The sequence below is a fragment of the Nyctereutes procyonoides genome, unplaced genomic scaffold (assembly GCF_905146905.1).
Source record: "Nyctereutes procyonoides isolate TBG_1078 unplaced genomic scaffold, NYPRO_anot_genome, whole genome shotgun sequence".
In the NCBI taxonomy this organism is placed as follows: domain Eukaryota; kingdom Metazoa; phylum Chordata; class Mammalia; order Carnivora; family Canidae; genus Nyctereutes; species Nyctereutes procyonoides.
Genome location: NW_026575160.1, coordinates 4,869,923 through 4,888,363, shown reverse-complemented (window position 1 = coordinate 4,888,363; position 18,441 = coordinate 4,869,923). Strand labels below are relative to the sequence as shown.

General features: G+C 37.8%; 2 protein-coding genes across 3 annotated transcripts in view; one reads left to right on the top strand and one right to left on the bottom strand.

Annotated features, from left to right (window-relative positions):
* The window catches only part of ANKMY2 (ankyrin repeat and MYND domain containing 2), a 36,178-nt gene extending 27,987 nt beyond the window's left edge, over window positions 1-8,191 (top strand). The window contains exons 7-11 of one of the 2 annotated variants that reach the window (XM_055314493.1): window positions 257-392; window positions 2,641-2,733; window positions 3,506-3,634; window positions 5,630-5,759; window positions 7,038-8,191. In XM_055314493.1, coding sequence (XP_055170468.1) covers window positions 257-392; window positions 2,641-2,733; window positions 3,506-3,634; window positions 5,630-5,759; window positions 7,038-7,222 — 673 coding nt within the window. In that variant the 3' untranslated portion in view covers window positions 7,223-8,191. The remainder of the gene's footprint in view (window positions 1-256; window positions 393-2,640; window positions 2,734-3,505; window positions 3,635-5,629; window positions 5,760-7,037) is intronic. The other variant, XM_055314495.1, reaches the window with a different exon arrangement.
* Window positions 8,192-8,335: 144 nt separating this feature from the next.
* Window positions 8,336-18,441, bottom strand: part of LRRC72 (leucine rich repeat containing 72) — a 38,605-nt gene continuing 28,499 nt past the window's right edge. Inside the window, exons 6-9 of the mRNA XM_055314498.1 lie at window positions 17,014-17,103; window positions 15,952-16,104; window positions 13,953-13,980; window positions 8,336-12,876 (exon numbers count right to left, since the gene is read on the bottom strand). Of these exons, the coding sequence (XP_055170473.1) occupies window positions 12,714-12,876; window positions 13,953-13,980; window positions 15,952-16,104; window positions 17,014-17,103 (434 nt within the window). The 3' untranslated portion in view covers window positions 8,336-12,713. The remainder of the gene's footprint in view (window positions 12,877-13,952; window positions 13,981-15,951; window positions 16,105-17,013; window positions 17,104-18,441) is intronic.

The window sequence follows — 18,441 nt, the reverse complement described above, 5'->3', positions numbered from 1 at the left end:
AACTAGCTAATCCGGTAATGGTGGTTAGTGTGTTTTATGGCAGGGGTCACTTTTATAAATACATATCAGGGCCTGTAAACCTGATATGGGCTAGCCTAACATTCAGGTAGAACAGCAGTTTGAATTAGTCTATCCTCATGATTTGAAGAGACAATGAAAATCTTAAGTAGCAAAGAAACTAAAAGTTCATGGGTTCAGTTGGGAGGAAATGCTTCCAAGATTCAACTTCAGTTACTTTCTAAAAAATATCTTTCAGCTTGTTAAAAGGCCGAGCTTCTGATGGCTTTCCCGTATATCAAGAAAAGATCATCAGAGAAAGTATCAGAAAATTTCCTTACTGTGAAGCCACACTCCTCCAGCAGCTGGTGCGAAGCATTGCTCCTGTTGAAATTGTAAGGCTCCTCATAACTAAGTTAACTCTACCAGTTAAGACCTAATTACCCTATTTTGTACAATCACAGGCAAGTTCTCTTTAGCATTAGTTTATTAATAATTTATTTACTTAACAGAAAAATAATTATTTGTTATTTTGGACAGTTTTCAGGAATAGACATGGCAATGGATATACCTGTTAACCCTGTTTCTGTTCATCTGTTTCCCACTCTTGATCCCCTTCTTTCATTTTTATATATATAGCTCATGGTTTAATAAATAATATTTTCCTATGTTGGAATGTAGATGGTTACATGGAAAATTACATTTTAAAGACCTCTGTGAAATCTGTAAAGGTGGGTACACTTGCTATGTAATACAGATACACACATGTACACTTGTAACTCATGGAAAACCAGTACAAAGTCCCACACTGGATGAAAGTAGGAAATGATTATTGATGGTGTCTGCTTGGTTGGAGATATGAAGGGATGAGTCATGGGGAGGCTCATTGTATGTCCTCATACACAGTCTCAAGGTATGTCTCAGCTTCTTATATTCTACCTTAAGGCCTCTGATACAAATTTTCCATACTTATCAAAATTACATTCATACTTCCCAGCTATAGGAAGTAAATGTCAACTTATTATCTGTTCTTTGAATTATTTATTGCCCTTTTTCTATATATTTAAGTAGTATTTCCTAAGATACTCCCTGTTTGAACACATTTCTGTTCACTGTAGCTATACCAGTCATGCTTTAATATATTTCAATCAAAACCTTTATCAGCCTTTTTCTATTGGGTAAGAAATTGATCCTGACACTAGTCCCATCCATGGCTTCCTCCTGCTCTCAGGCAGTGTGGGTTCTTCTCTGCCTCCTCTAGGCTGTCCCATCCTTCTCAGAGAGAAAAATAAGGACAAGTGGATTCTAGATGTTTCTTCCTACATTAAGAATCTATTCAGAACCATGAAATAAGGGGATCCCTGGGTGGCGCAGCGGTTTGGCGCTTGCCTTTGGCCCAGGGCGTGATCCTGGAGACCCGGGATCGAATCCCACGTCGGGCTCCCGGTGCATGGAACCTGCTTCTCCCTCTGCCTATGTCTCTGCCTCTCTCTCTCTATCTCTCTGTGACTATCATAAATTAAAAAAAAAAAAATTTAAAGAACCATGAAATAAGAAAGACCTCAAGAGACTGGATGGTTTCATGAAGTTCACGCACTGATTTGTCCCTGAGAGTTCTCCATGATTTCACATAGAGATTTTTTTTTTACCCTTACTTTTTAATATAGTTGGCTATTTGGTATTTGGGCATTTAGAAGATTAAATTTAGCAGCTTATGAGGGTGGTTTGTCAATTATGAATGTGTTTTGGTACACCTATCAAACTCTAGCTAACCACGAATTAAATCAGTAGGGTTTATTATTTCCCATATACTCAGAAGTGTAAAAGTAGGTAGGCAAGATCTGTCACAGTGGCTCAAGAATAGATTCCCATTTTTCCACCCAATATTCTTTAGCTGTAAAGATGATTATACACATGCTTATGACCTCATGGTTGCAATGTATCAGATGTTCTTCCTCCAAGCTCACATTTTTATCTCAGGCAGGCAAGAAAAAGGAAAGGGGTCTATCGTGGCAAACACGAGCTCTCTCAGAAACCTGTGCAATGTGACTATTCTTAGCTTCACAGGTTGTCTGGGGGGCAATGAGCAGTTTCGGCTGGCCTAAACCATGTTATGCTGAATGAAATTATGCTTCTCTTAGTGCAGTGGTTATGGGAACAGATGCAGAGAAGCAGCTAGCACTGCCTCCAGGGGGTGTTTCCAACACTAACAAGAGGTAGCTGACATTCCACCTTCCAAGGGGAAAACAGCAAAACTAAAAATAGCCCAGATGTACTTTAAAAAAAGTCAAAGCAGACCATTGTGGGGTTGAACAATTCATTGTAGCTGTGTATCATGGAATGATTATCATTCAAGTTTATGCAGTATAATTGTTAATGTTTGTCTTAGTGATATGAGTCATTGAGAAAAGGTTTATGAATAGAGATGAGATGGTATATCATGCATTTTAGAAAACTTTCTCTCCTTAAAATTTTTGTTCTTTAAGAGTTACATATTCTCTCTTGAAAACTTTATTTATCTGGAACACTTGTGGTTGTGAATGTCCCAGTTAGCCACTCTTTACTTTCTAATGCGTTTTGTTCAACTCATGAGTTCACAAGCCTCTGAAGCAGTATTATTTCCTGTGGCCTGGTAATTCTCAGGGTTGGCTGCTGTGCCATGAGGATCCCCTGTGGCACTTTCCTGCACCGTGGATGCCTGGGCCCTCCAGAGCTTTTTGGACCTGTCTGCCTCCGGTGGGTCTCTGGCCTCTCCCTGTCACAGAGCTCAGCAGGACGTGTGGGGCATGGCTGCATTTAAGAAGTGTTGCATCAGCATTGTAACAGAGAATTCTATTAAAGATGTTTTGCTTTATCAACTGACAGCATATATTTTAACTTCTGAAAGACTAGCTAATGTCTCTGATTTTATAGGGTATGTTGAGTAAAGCATCCTGTTCATTTTTAAGTTGAATATCTTTCCATGGGAAGAGCTCTGGTAACCTAAACAAATTCTTACTTAACAAGGTAGAGGATGAGACTTTATGTAAGAAAGAATTCGGGATCCTTGGGTGGCTCAGCGATTGGGCGTCTGCCTTTGGCCCAGGGCCTGACCCTGGGGACCTGGGATCGAATCCCACATCGGGCTCCCTGCATGGAGCCTGCTTCTCCCTCTGCCTATGTCTCTGCCTCTCTCTCTCTCTCTCTCTCTCTGTGTGTGTGTCTCTCATGAATAAATAAATAAAATCTTTAGAAAAAAAAAAAAAAGAAGAAAGAGTTCTTGCCACCTAACAGTGACAAGATGCCATGTCGTTATTCAGCCATACCATCAATTCTTTTCTGAAGCAGTAGTTCACACAAACAGCCATGCTTTTAAAGGTAATGTAGATAAAGTCTGTGTCATTGCTAGCCATATAGATATTGTCTCTGTGTGCCTGCTTCTAGACAACATTGTTTATGAAGTGTCATCTCTGTAGTCTTTCCATGGTGATTTTCAAGTGTGTTTTTCTCTTCTTCATACCTATTCTAGGGTTCTGATCCTACTGCATTCTCTGTACTTACCCAAGCCATCACTGGTCAGGTGGGTTTTGTGGATGTTGAATTTTGCACTACCTGTGGCGAAAAGGGAGCAAGTAAAAGGTGTTCCGTATGCAAGATGGTAAGAGTGAAGTTCTTTGAAGTTCATTGATCTGGCTTAGATTTCATATCCAACTTGAAGTTTTAATATTCTCTAAATAGAATGGTTGAAAAAAACATATAATGGTTGACATTAGTTTTCTAATACATTTTAATATAGTGTAAATGCTAATTCAGTGCATCTAATACTTAAAAGTAATTTTGGAAGAAAGTAATTTTGGAAGAGAAGTATGGGATAAGTGTAGGTCTTTGCCCTATCTTCTGTCAGACTTGTAGGCTGCCCCAGCTTCTGCACAGACCACTTCCAGGAGAGAAAGAATATGAGTAAATGAAGGAATGAAGGAGGGAAAGATTCTCTGTAAGGGATTGAGACGGGTGCTGATATAAGGACCTAGAATAGGACAGTTCATAAATATGCAATCTTAAATCTTCTGATGGTGACTTGAACTGTATTCTCTTCATCATCTCTCCCTTGTAAAACTACAACTCCCTTCCTACGGCCACCAATCTTTAAGCTCTCTGAACTATACTCCCCACTTCTGGCAGCATTATCTTTGGAATGCATGTATCTTCTCACACATACTATCATCACAAGCATTCATCTGTACATTCAGTGTACCCTATAAATTATGTTAATTAATTAATTGAATGATATTAATTTCCTATTGTTTGTAAGGTTAGCATTCTTAAGCATCTTCATCATACCCATTACATTTTGATTTAACTAATTAATTAGTCCTCCAGCTTCATCTCCTTTAATTACTTCTTTGAACCTCAATTTCCTTGTATGTGAAATGGGGTTGTGAGAATTCATTGAGACCATCTACATTGGTTAACTGTCGCTGCATATAAAACACTTAAAACAATCATTTGCTAATTTCCCATGTTGGCAGTTGGCTGGGGTTAGCTGGGGCACTTTTTCTCCACATATCGCTTATCCTCTTTGGACCAGCAGACCAGGCTGAGCCGGCTCTAATTATGATGGCAGAGGTAAAAGTGGACAAGTAGAAACACATGAGATCCCTTGGAAGTCTAGTCTTGAAATTGTCATGCTCTGACATTCCTTTGGCCAAAACATACCACATGGCCAAGTTTAAAGTGAATTCTCCTTCCCTTCAGTGAAAAGAACTTTGAAGTCACATGGGAAAGTGTATACATGAAGGGAAAAATAAGAGTCAGGACCAATGAAACAATCTACAGTATATGTTCTTTTTATATAAAGGGCTTAGCATGGTGTTTGGCATATAATCTTGCAAAATTCTAAACTCCATTTACACAAACTTTTTGCTGTCCTTCAACATATAATTCACTTTCCTAATTGCATTTTTGTGTAAGATAATCTCTCTGCTTGGAATGCTTCTTTCCCATTTCTCCGTTGACTGACTCCCTTCATTTAGAGTGAGTCACTGCTTCCTCTGTGCTCCTATTACTGTTATGACCTATACTAGGATGTAAATCATGTTGTTGAGTATCTGCCTCTCTCAATGCTGCTCCATCCAGCTTTTTCTCAACCCTAGTTTCCTCTGAGACAACTATCTTCCTTGTCATTGTATAATTCTGACACATAGTAGGTTCTTCATAAATCATTTGTTAGTCTTTGGTAGACCACTTATTATCTATCCATTGTTATAAAGTGTAACCTAAAAATTAAAAATATAAATTAGTGTGCACCATGGTTTTAACAGAAAGCTTAGGGCTACCTGGAGGGTGTAGTTGGTTGGATGTCCAGCTCTTGGTTTTGGCTCAGGTCATGATCTCAGGGTCGTAGGATCAAGCCCTGTGTTGGGCTCCACACTCAGCATGGACTTCTTGGGACTCTCTTCCTCTGCCCAACCTCCTTCCCCCTGCTCTGGCATGCTCACTCTCTATCAAAATAAATACATCTTTAAAAAAATAAAAATAAAGGAAAGCACGGGAAACAACATTTTTTTACAGTATAGTTCTTGGTTTAATGACGTAGTTGGAATATCATGCAATCACAGCTCTTGAAGTGAAATAAACTTACAACTGTTTTCAGGTAATATATTGTGATCAAACCTGCCAGAAAACACACTGGTTTGCACATAAGAAAATCTGTAAGAATCTAAAGGACATTTATGAAAAACAACAATTGGAAGCTGCCAAAGAAAAGAGTGAAGAGGAAAACAGTAAGTATATAAAAAGCAATGTATATACTGCTCCTCATTGGGAAGAATGATATTATTATTGATATTAACACAGGCACCAAGGAACCAAGTCTTCCCGGGTGGAGGGGGAGGGAACCAAGGAGACTTGGAGATGACCAATAGAAGAATGACATTTAAATGTGTCCTTATTTAGGGTTGTTGGGATAATGTATAGAATATGGTTAGCCTAGAAGTCACTGGAAGACAGAGATAGAATTCTACGGAATAGTTTATTCTGTATTCTACATTCTGACTCATGAGAATGCTCTGCAGCAATGGGACTCTAGATAAGTATTTACTTTTATTTGCTCACAAAGGATGTTAAGGTCTTTGACTAAGGAAATAATTAAATTTCCCCTCATGGCTACCCAAGGATTTTAAGGTTGGGAACATTTATTTATTGATTTATTTTAATTAAAGTACAAAGGTTTGGTTAAATTACAGAGTAAATTTATAAATTACAGATTACATTGCAGATCAGATGTACAGATTAAGTTTCTATCAGTGTCTGGGCATTGAGTTCCATATTATTTTTTTCTCTCCCTCCCTTATGAGGTATATGACTCATTTTCACCAGAAAGTGAATTGCTTCAGCAATGATTCACAGACTATAGTAGAAAACCACCTCCACTCCTGTGCCTCACCCCTGAGAATATATCATAGGTTCTGCAGAGTACATCTAGTTTGAAAAAGTTGCCCAGTTGACTCTGATACAAAGTACTTCCACATCCCCCCTCAGAAGACCGCATTGCCTTTACGACCTGCTTGAGAAACGCTATTAGAATTGAATGATTTGCACAAAATTAAACTTAATTTGTACAAATAAATTGTTAAAAGAATAGTCAGGCTTTCTGACTGCTGTGCTTTCTTCTGTTTTCTGGACCAAGGGAACAACCCTGCACAGGCAATAACCTACCCAAAGACTTCAAGCTAATTCATGGCAAAGCTGGATTTGAATGCACATTTTGTCAGATCCCAGACAAGCATTTCGATTTCAAGGCCTGGCTGTGGAGCCAGAGGCCTGAGTCCAAATCCTGCTGCTGCTGCTATACTGGCTGTGAAATTCTGAGCAAGTTGCCAAACCCTTCTTCTCTCAGTTTCCCCATTTGTTAAAAATCGTGATAATAATGATAGCAGAAATCATTTACCTCACATGGCTGTTGTGAGGATTAAATAGTTTAATACAAGTAAAGCATCTAGAAGAGAGACTGATACCTGGTAGGAATAACAAAATGACCTTTTTTTCCCCCTTTTTATCAGATGGCAAACTTGATGTCAATTCTAATTGTGTTAATGAAGAGCAGCCAGAGGCTGAAGCAGGAATCTCTCAAGAGGATTGTAACCCTAAGGATTCTGTGGAAGGGGAGAAAGAACACCCTCAGAATGCAGCTGGGCTGGATGGCTTACAGGATGCTCCTGCAGGTCCACAGGAATCTGAGGAGTGAAAGCCAGAGCAGGTGCCATTGTGGACGGTTCATACCCTGGCAGGTAGCTGGAAAGCTCATGTGACTGTGTCCTCACTGCCTCATGACACCGCATGGCACCATGGCAGGATTCCATGTTTCCTAGAATAGATGCCTTCAAGCAAAGCTCTGTCTACCATGCTCTGATTTCCTAATGATTGCTGTACTGTAATTGGACAGATACTCCAAGGGAAAATTTTTATTTCAAAGTATCAAAGAAACATTTTTATTCCCTTTCTGAGGCCAGCTTCCCAGCCATTGTTCTCAAAGCCAAAGAAATCCCTTTAAAGAAGAAATATAGGCTCTGGGGAACAAAGGGACAAGCAAAACAGGTGTAGGAGAGAGATCTTTAGAAAGGATTTTCTAGCCACTGAGATGGGTAAATGAATCATAACGTATATGTGAATAAGATGCATATAAATAGCATTTACAATAGTGAAGTCTTACTTATTTAGATGCAATGACATGAAGAAAAGTTGTATGTTACAGGATCTGTCACAGTTCAGCTCACTGTAGTTTTATATAGAAACGATCCTGAGCAATCTAAACTTTATATGGTTCTTGCAGTCACGTTTTATCTTTAGTATTTGTACCTTCAGAAATGTCAGAACTAAGGCCTAGCCACAATTATCTCAGCATGTGCATTAAAAAGGATGTTTCATGAAATTTCAGATTAAATAATGGCTAAACATAGTGTGTCCCCAGTTATAAAACCAATTCATGTGCCATATTCTACTTGAAAGGCTTTTATCTTCCTGTAAGCTTTTCATTGGGCTCTTCCTGCCCAGAGACTGATTTATAACTGTCACTTTTAGAATGTGCTGGCACCAGTTTTTAGCATATGCAGTACAGAAGCAGAGCTAGGGCCTGATCGCCGAAGATAGCACTGCGTTTCAGAGTTTCTTGTGATGATTGTCAAATAAATCGTGCCTACTGATATAACCAGCTCCACATCTTGTTTCCTGGCTCATTGCTATCGAGGGATGGCAGATATTAGAGAAATATTAAGAGAACTTACATTTTGGGAAATTCAGCCAATACTAGAAAACAGAGTAATGAGTATTTTCATGTGTAAAATTGTAAATCAACATGACTGCATTTCCCACCTCACTGCACTGGTCATATCCTTCTGAGTTGCTGGCTCTCTTCTTCCTTCCTCTCAGTGACTTCTTCCAGCCCCAGCACCACACCTTCTGCACGCCCTCTAGCACGCTGCTCCAGAAAGACATCAGGTGAGCGAATTCAGTGTGAAGGGTTAACTGGGTAGGAATTCAGCAGGCAGATTGCACCTAAACTTGTCAGTTGTGACAAGCCTCACCAATCTTTTTTATGTGCATTATCTGGTTTTTAATTGTTTTTGTGTGCGTGTGTTTGTGTTACCGCCATTTTGTGTTAACATGATGCCTGTCTTCGGATACTATGGGGGGTTATGAAAAAGCAGGAAGAAATAGGAAAAGCAAGAGATGTGGCAACGTAGAGGTACTTTTTCCCTTCATCGAAGGGAATGCTGACATGAATCAGAGCTCTAACACCGCTGTAACTGCCAGTGGACGAAGGGGACTTGAGGTGTAAGCCATGTCAACATTAAAATTTTCTACAGATATATTTCAGGGAAGAGGTGGTCTGAAAATGGAGTTTAAGAGACAATGATTCTGATTATACTCCCTTCCTTTATTATACATAATTTCAAATAGATGTTTCCATTATATTATAATACCGTCAAAATAGGTGGTCATCTAGTTCATTTTTTTTTTAAACCATGTTGAGTTATTTTCAATAAGCTATCAAGAAATTTTTCTTGGAGCACCTGGGTGGCTCAGTTGGTTAAGTGTCTGCCTTCAGCTCAGGTCATGATCCCTGGTCCTGGGATGGTACCCCCCACAGGGGCTCCCTGCTTACTGGGGAGTCTGCTTCTCACTCTTGCTCTGCCCCTCCCCCCTGCTGCATGCTCGCTCTCTCTCTCTTTCTCTCTCTCTCTCTCTCAAATAAATAAATCTTTAAAATAATCCAAACACTTTTGCTTCTGGGAAGCAGAATAGACATACTTCCCTCTATTTCTTCTACTAAGTAAAACTAAAATCCTGGATATTATATATCAAACAAACATAAGACTGTAGGATAGAGAAATGAAGCAGACTGGCTGGGGACCTCAGGATCCAAGCAATGACATTTTGTTTTTTCTCTGAGGCTTTTGTTTTTTGTTTTGTTTTGTTTTGTTTTTTGCCTCATATATCCAGTCATGATGCTGAAGAAGCTGACAGGATGGACGCACCAATAGTACAGATCAAAATAAGTCCCAATAAAGGACTGCCAGATTTCAGACTCAAAACTGCGACATCAACTCATTCTTAAATTTCTGGCCTGTCTTGGCCTGCCCTGCAAATTCTGTATTTGCCAGCCCCCAAAATGTCATGAACCAATTCCTTAAAACACTCTCTCTCTTTCTATGCATATACCCTATTCAGTTTCTCTGGAGAACCCTGACTAGGACACCAGGTGTCTTACTTTGGGCTGCTACAAAACAAATTACCATAAATTGGGGTGGTTTAAATAATAAACATGTATTTTGCATAGTTGTGGATGCTAGAAGACATCACAGTGGTCAAGCTTTTGGTGAATACCCTCTTCCTGTCTACAGAAGGCCATCTTATTGTTTTGTTCTCACATAGTAGAAGGAGGGTAGCCAGCTTTCTGGCCTCTTAAAAAGGCATAATCCCCTTCATGAGGGCTCTACTCTCATGACCTAACTACCACCCAAGGGCCCCGCCTCCAGATACCATCATGTTGAGGGTTAGATTTCAGTATACAGATTTTTTTGTGTAAGGACACAAGCATTCAGTCTATGACATCAGATACAATTCCTAAAGGACACAACTGCTCTTGGTAAAAGAATGAGAGTATTGGCTGACATATACCAAGCACTGACTGAGAAAGCCACTCTACCTAAGACTTTATGTCCATTGTCTAACTTAATCCTTGAAATTTTATGAATTAACTGTTATTACCATTAAGAGGAAATGAAAGCTTAGAGAAGTTAGCTAACTTGTCCAAGTAACAACTAGTAAGCAGAAGAACTCAGCTGGGTCTGATTGTAGAGCCCCAACCATTAGCCGCTACCCTGTATATAGATCTATAAGTTGATATTTTCTGTTTCTTGGTCATGAGAGCTGATGGATCCTGAAATATTCAACTGAAAACTTCAGTCAGCTTGAATGGTTCTCTGTTGCTTAAAACAAAGAACTTAGAGCACCATCTTAATTGTGTGTTGCATTTTGTAGAGTTTTAGGTTACTTAAGTCAGGATCGTGTCTTCTCTTTTGTGTTTGTCCCTACATGGTATTTATTACAATATCTTCAAATCTTCAGTCACAGCCACTCTGCGGCCCTTCGTTACTGAGTATGAAATATGAGTGCATTTTAAGGAAATCTTTTTCTTCATATAAAGGAGACGTTCTCTCATTAGTTCTTTTACAAGGAGATTAAAATTTGCTAGCCGTATTTTTGTAATTGGAATAATTTTTTCATCCTTTTCAGCAATTGCAGGTTTAAAAATAAAATATCAAGCTACACACTTTCACAATTCTTTTAGTTGTTAACCTGGAGATTATAATATCTAACTTACTGCAATCTAATTCAAAATGAATATTGCTTATGCAATGTATGGGCCAGCTTGAATCTAATCCCAAATATACCACCATTTCCATCATGAAATAAGTTGCTGCTCTGGCCACCCACCATCTATTGCTTGGTGGGTCTGAGAGTACTCAGCTCATGATGAGTAGCTTTGGTCAAAGTTACCTGATGTTCATTGGTCAGGCTGTTAGTATTAGGGCAGATGCAGTAATTTGCCTAAAACTGCTCTTCGAACAATGACTAGTTCTCTGCTGAAGGTAGTATGGCCTTACTCAAGAACCTTTTGAGACTGCTCCGTGACTTTCTTAGAGTTTGCCAGGCTTCACCAAGTATCCTTACCTACCACAAATACTTCTAGCACCATAGGTTATACTGAGTTATTCTATTAGTTACCTATTGCTGTGTAAGAAATTAGCCCCGAATTTATCAAGCTTGAAGCATCAATAAGCATTATCTCATGTAGTTTCTGCAGGCCAGAAATACAGGAACAGCTTAACTGACTGATTCTGGCTGGGCATTTCTCAGGAGGGTGCAATACAGCTTTCAGCCAGGAGTGCAGTCATCTGAAGATTTAATTAGATCCAGAGGACCTGCTTGCAAGATGGCTCACTCATATGGTTGTGGCAACAGGATTCCCTCACAGGGCCTCAGTTCCTCCCCGATGAAGCTCTCCAGAGGACTGCATAAATGTCCTCACAACATGGTAGCTGGCTTCTTACAGAATAAGTGATCCAGAGGAGAGAACAAGAGAACATTTCAATCCTTTCTCTGACCAAATCTTGGGATCCACATACTATATCACTTTTGTCTTGAGCCACTCACCCATGCCAATGACCAAAATAAATCTCTTTTCCTTCCCCCAGGTACAACACTCTGTCAGGGGCCATTCCTGAATTTTCTGGTTTTGTATAGAATCCTAAGTGCCACAGGTGAAAGAAGGTTACAGAGTCTCAGGGACAGTGCACCGTTCCCCCTAGGGCTTCCATCCCCTGCCTGCTTGGTTTCAGCCTCACTTCTACAGTGTGTCTCTATTCTGTGTGTGTTACATTGTGGTGGTGTCTAAGTACCATCAGATAGGAGGAAATGTTACTCTGCTTTTTATAAGCTTTTGGTCTAGCTTTTTAGCTTAGCTGGGGAAAACCAGCTGTGCATTTTGTCTCTTAGCACCATGCAAATGCTAAAAGCTTTTCTGGTCTCTCTCCTAGCAGCAGGCTTCCAGCTAAGCCAACCTCACATCATTAGCCCACACCCAGAACTGGCACATGCCTTTAAAGGTGACATAAAAAGACAATAGACTGGATAAATAAATTGTGGTGTAATCATACAATGGAATACCATGCAGCAATGAGAATGATAAAGCTATTGTCTCTAGCAACAACATGGGTGAATTTTATAGTATTGAGTAAGAGAAACCAGAAAGATTTAAATGAAATCATTCAAAGACAGACACAATTAATTTACAGCTTAGAAATCATAACAGTGATTACTACTAATAGGTAATAGGACTGGTAACAGGAATGAAGAAGCACTTCATGTGCTGGTAATAGTCTATTTCTTGATCTAGGACTGCTGTTACATGAACATGTTCATTTTTTGAAAATTTTGTCGAGCTGAACACTTGATGATTTGTGTACATTTCTGTATATACATTTTACTTTAACAAAAACATAAAATGTATAGGGATTATATTAGTGGTGTTGCTGTTTACATTCACATGTTATAATAGAATAAATATATAATATGCCTAAGAGAAGTTTAGGCAGAGAAGTTTAATAACAGAAAGTTTAATAACAGAAAGTTTAATAACAGAAAACCACTAGGATTTCTAGAAATATCAGAGGTTATCTCAGAGTAACTGTGAGCATTTGAGGCTCTGTGCCTTTCTCATCAAGGTATTTTTCCTCTCGTGTTGGAACTGTGTCCCAGTTCAGGGAGGTAGTAGCCATAGCTGATCTCTTCATGGACCTTACGAACACAGCATCTTCTGGGTCATCAAACACAGTTCTGCAAAAATGGCAATATGTCAAAAAAAAATCCATTAAGCTACAGAGAAATTTTAATTTAAACAAATAAATGCCATATTTTTCTATGCTCTTTGGAGCATCGTACCACTAACAACTTTGGGCTTCTACTGACAAATGACTTTCAGAACTATGAATGTTATTTTTCCTATATATATTGTTTATTTTTAAAAATTCAGTCTTCGAACATATTTGGGATCAGCTATTTCAGTTTAGATCTCACACATTAATGTGTTTATGATTTGAAATCAGTGTTAGATGATTAAAATATTTCTAGATGCCATATGCATATTAGTATCTTAAATACATTTTGTTAGATATTATTTCTCTATGTTATGTATTATTTTAAAAACGTGTTTGGGGATATATTTTTCAACCCTGAAACCAAAGAAAAACCTAAGTGCAAAATTGAAAAAGAATGATGATTTTAAAATTCATCAATATGCATGAGTTTGAAAAGTTTTCCATAGTTTAATGAAGCATTTGCTTTTGAAAATGTGAATTCCCGGCAGCCCCAGTGGCTCAGCAGTTTAGCGCCACCTGCGGCCCAGGGCATGATCCTGGAGACTCGGAATCAAGTCCCACGTCAGGCTCCCTGCATGGTGCCTGCTTCTCCGTCTGCCTGTGTCTCTGCCTCTCTCTCTCTCTGTGTCTCTATGAATAAATAAATAAAAATCTTAAAAAAAAAAAGAAAATGTAAATTCCGGTGAATATAAAATGTTTATCTATATAACTGCTCTCACTGAACATATTTAGAGGAACATTATACATTTATAATTTGCTAGTAAGTCTTAGGTTTTTTATTTTATGCATTGAATCAGACTTTAATTTATTCCTGGTTAAAATAATAATATCCAAAACCTAAATATGTCAAATATGAGTAAATAGCTTGTGCTTATTTGTCATAGAAAGACAGTAATTTTTCCCATCCATCAGTTAGTCATTCTTTAAATGTAAATTTAACTAACTAAAATGTATTTTGGGAAGTAAAGGTAATTTAAAGTACATACAATTATGAAATAATTTGATAATAAAAGTAAAGTTTAAAAAATCACTTACTTGTCTACATTATTCGCAAATGCAAAGTCTAAAAAAATACATTTCTGTTAGTATTTTTCAAACATTTATTCAGCATTTAAAAACAATGGAACAGTGCTATAAAGGAAAAGTCTAGAGCACCATCAAGGTATCATCAAGGTATTTTTGATTTTTGAATGGTCATTTTTTCTGATTTTTGAATGGTCATTTTTTAAAATTTAAATTCAGTTTGCCAATATATAGTATAACACCCAGTGCTCATCACCTCATGTGCCCTCCTTAATGCCTGTGATCTTGAATGGTCATTTAGATGAATAGTTCAATCCTTCAAAAATGCCTTGATACTACCTAAACTCAAACTGAACTTTTCTTAGATATAGTGCCTTGGATTAGCTTAAATTCTGAGGCAAATTCTTTAATTCAATACAGATCTCAAAACTCTGGGAACAGGAGGCTTAATCAATTAAGTTTCCAGTGGAATCCAAGTGGGTATTTTTGTAATTAAGATATGGAGTCTCATACAGAAACCAATCCTCTTTTTTCAGATAGACACATGCATCTATAAATGAACTAACAGACCAAATGAGGAGAAATATTTAGGGCAGTTTAAACCATTTGGATTCTTGGCATTAACTTCAAAGAAATAGAATAAACAAATCCTAGATAACAAGAATCTCCATCTTCCCTAGCTTTGGGAGCTCAAAGGCTGTCCTCAAAGCTGGGATTTCTTATGGTATCTTCCAGAGACAGTCATTGCTTTGTTCATTCCTCTCCAAAGGCCTAGTGCCAGGCTAGGCATGGAATGTACCAGCACCTGTTGGGCCACTGAAGTCCACAATATGAGTCTTGCCAATCTGCAAGCAGCAGGGAGCAAACAGCCTCTGCCTTAGAAGAGCTCATGGCATCATTCCCTTCACAAATGATGCTTCCTTACTGGTTTAGGGATCACACTTTGAGAACCCCTGCTCTATGCTACACTTCTGCATCCTGAACATGTCCTACAGACATTTTTTTTTTCTTTCTCTTCTCTGGGACATGTAATGGATAAAGGAACAAGTTCAATGACATCTTGTGAAAACAAGCATAGAGAATGATGGATTCTACAGTATAACTGCCCTGGTCCCTGAAAAAGTCATGGAAACAAATTTAGAAATCTAAGTTTAAAAAGAGTAAAGGTCCATAACAACCAAATATAATTATGAACCTCTGACTGGATTGTTTTGAAAAAGCAGCTATAGCAGCCATGTTGGAAATACCGGGAAACTTTAAATATATATTATTATATATTATGTAATATGAGTACACAAATTTTTTTTTTTTAGGTATGATATGGGAATTTTGGATATATAGGAGAGCATCCTAGTGGTGTAACAGCCACCTTGTAACCAAAAAATACCCAAAGAGTAGGACAAAAGAGATATATTCTTGAACACTGATGATTACCACTGACTTTTGCACTAATACCGTACCTTTGTATTCTTTGCTTTGTGAGAAAAATCGCTATTTCCTTAAGTCATTGATGTTGGATTTCTGTTGCATGTAAGAACTTAAATTCCAACAGATGAAACATCACTGAAGATATTCAAGTTATATTTGTATATAATGACTGTATATGAATCCAACCCAAACATTAATGGTGGTTATTTCTGGGTGAAGAAATTGTAAATGATCTTTATTTCTTCTTAACTCTTTTTTCCATGTTATCAAAAACTTATAGCTTTAATTGGTGAAACTGGTGATCATGGTAATAGTAAGTATAGCTTATTTACTGAGTATTTCATACTACACTAGATACTGAAGTGAGAACTTCAAGGTAATATCTCATTGTTACCACATTACTTCACTTAATATTTGCAAATGCAGATAAAATTGCATATTGCTTTAATTTGACTAATAACATTGGGAATATTTATTTCAGTATGTAGGTGCTTAGCTTATTGTAAATTTCAGTTGTTACTATTAGATCAGCCAAAAGTTGGAGGAATTTTAATTTCATCTTTTTTTTTCCCCCCCCAAATACCTGGAGGTACTCTCTGGGATGGTTTTTGCTTAAATGGTGCTCTAGGATTCCATGAGGCATCTACTCTTCTTTGGAATGCTATTGATTGAACAATATGAGTCCTTCTATGGTTAAAAATGGTAATCATTGATCTTCTTTCTTTTTCTGTAACTTCTGACAAATGCAAAAAGTAATGTTATTGCATTGCATTGTAGAGATGCAGAGTGATTCAGAATACAGTTGAACACTTTCAATAATGCGTTTATCTAAAGTATGTTATATGTGAACATCCTGTCAAAACTGTGAAGGGCAATCACAATTATTTCCATAATCTTATAAATGCTTAATAAACAAATGCCCCTCATGTTGTAAGGCACAGACATTCCCAGTGTACTCCAAGCACTTTCTAACACATCACCATGGATGATTGAAATCACATATATGATACATTCCTTCAGCTCCTCAGGGCTGTGAGGAATAACAGGAATAATAAACATTAGGTTTTATATTTCCTCATTAAGAAGTTAGTAATTAATTATTAAGAATGTTCAAACCTATAGAGATAGAAGATAAGTAGAGAGATGGGTAATATACATTTGGAGGTAAAAGAAGCTCCACCCAAATGTAAAGGGTAATGCAGTGAGGTTGATTATTTTTGTGACTTGTATAAATCAGACATACTAGTTTATCTACAGTGTTTAAACTGTATTCATAAAGAAATCATTGAGATAACAAAGAATACTATTTTTAGAATTTAAATAAGCCTTAAGAGATTTAGTCCAATTCTCTCATTTTTGAAATAAAACACTAAAATGCCATGAATAGATGATTTGGCATTCAACACATTCATGTCAAACTCAGGAACAGAAGACCTTTCCTCACACTTAGATGGCCTTTTCAACATAGTGATCAAGAGAAATGAAATCCTAAACTAGGGCATATTTTACAGGTCAAAAACTTCAAAACTAAATAATTGAAAAATTTCCTTTACAAAGATGATTATTTTCAAAGACCTTCTGCATTTTTAAACTAGTGATTTATAAAGCTGCCTTTCAAATATTTCTCTGAAAGATGTATGCTTACGATTTTGGTCAAGAAATTCTATTCCTGGAAGGTGGTTGATTATATATAAACGGTACAGGTTATATTGGCACAAAGGGTTTTGGTAGAGACCTGCAAAGAATGAATCCAAAGTAAGATGTCATATTTCAAAACCAGTTTCTTTTATCATTTGACAAAATATAGGAAATTGCAGAATTAATATGAAACCTAAGTACATGTAAAGCTTTTGTTTCGTAGACCAAACCAATGGCCTAACCAAATGCATTTATTCAGAGCAGCACTTATTTCCCATTTGTTAAATTCATTCATTCAACAAATATTTTCTGAGTGCTTACTATATACCGAGAACTATGTGAGGTGCTGGGGACATAGTGTTGGCCCAGATCTACCACAAATGAAGAAAATTTTAACATGTCCTTAAGTTAATTAGTAAAGGAAGGACAAGATATCAGCTCTGTAGAGGTCTTTTTTTTTTTTCTTTTTAAGATTTTATTTATTTGAAAGAGAATAAGCTGGGAGAGGGGTAAGGGAAGAGGGGGAAGCTGACTCCCCAATGAGCAGGGAGCCTCATGCAGCACTGGAGCCCAGGACTCTGGGATCATGACTAGAGCTGAAGGCAGCTGCTCAACTGACAGAGCCACCCAGGTGCCCCTCTGTGGAGGTCTTGATGCTGTTCTTCATTAAAGAATTTTGTTCACTTGCTTCTCTTCTTCCAGTCTCAAAGGTCACAAGGGTGCCCTGTGGAGATGGGCAGAGGTGCAGTACACTGATCTGATACAGTTTTCTTTCTCCACTTAAAACCATTGCACATGGTTCAGAGCATGTAAATACCCCTAGCAGCTTCAGATCTCAGCAGGAGCAGAGCTGAGCAGGTGATGATCTTGCATCTTGTCTACCTCTGGCCAGAAGCACATGCCTCTAACTTCCTTTGCTCAGGTGCCGCGATACCTAATGAGTCACGCTATCACAGTGGCTGGAGGTGGGAGGCAAGCCCATGTAGCAGAGCTCCTGTCGTTTCTGACGTCACATTCTTTTTTTTTTTTTTGATGTCACATTCTTTAGGCATCTGTATGCAGGTATATTTTTTTAAAATCTTCAACTAGAAGTGAGGGTTTTACTTTTATGGAAAAAGCAAGGAATCTTCTCTATCCCCCCATAGTATTAAATAGGGTTACTTTAGTACAATGTGAAATAAAACTTTTATGATTTCCACGTGGGTGTCTTTAGCTATTGGATTCTATCTACATGCAACTTCTAGAAAACACTTTTGGAAAATACATTCGGTGAGGAGAACCACTAGGTGGCAATAGTAGAAAGAGTTCCAGCCATTGTACAACTGCATTACTCTCACAAAATGGGGCTCATTTAGGGTACATGTTAAATTTCTGAGTAGTGCTGTAGCATTTGACTATAAAATAGAGAGAGGCTTGATAAAAGCATGAAAATATT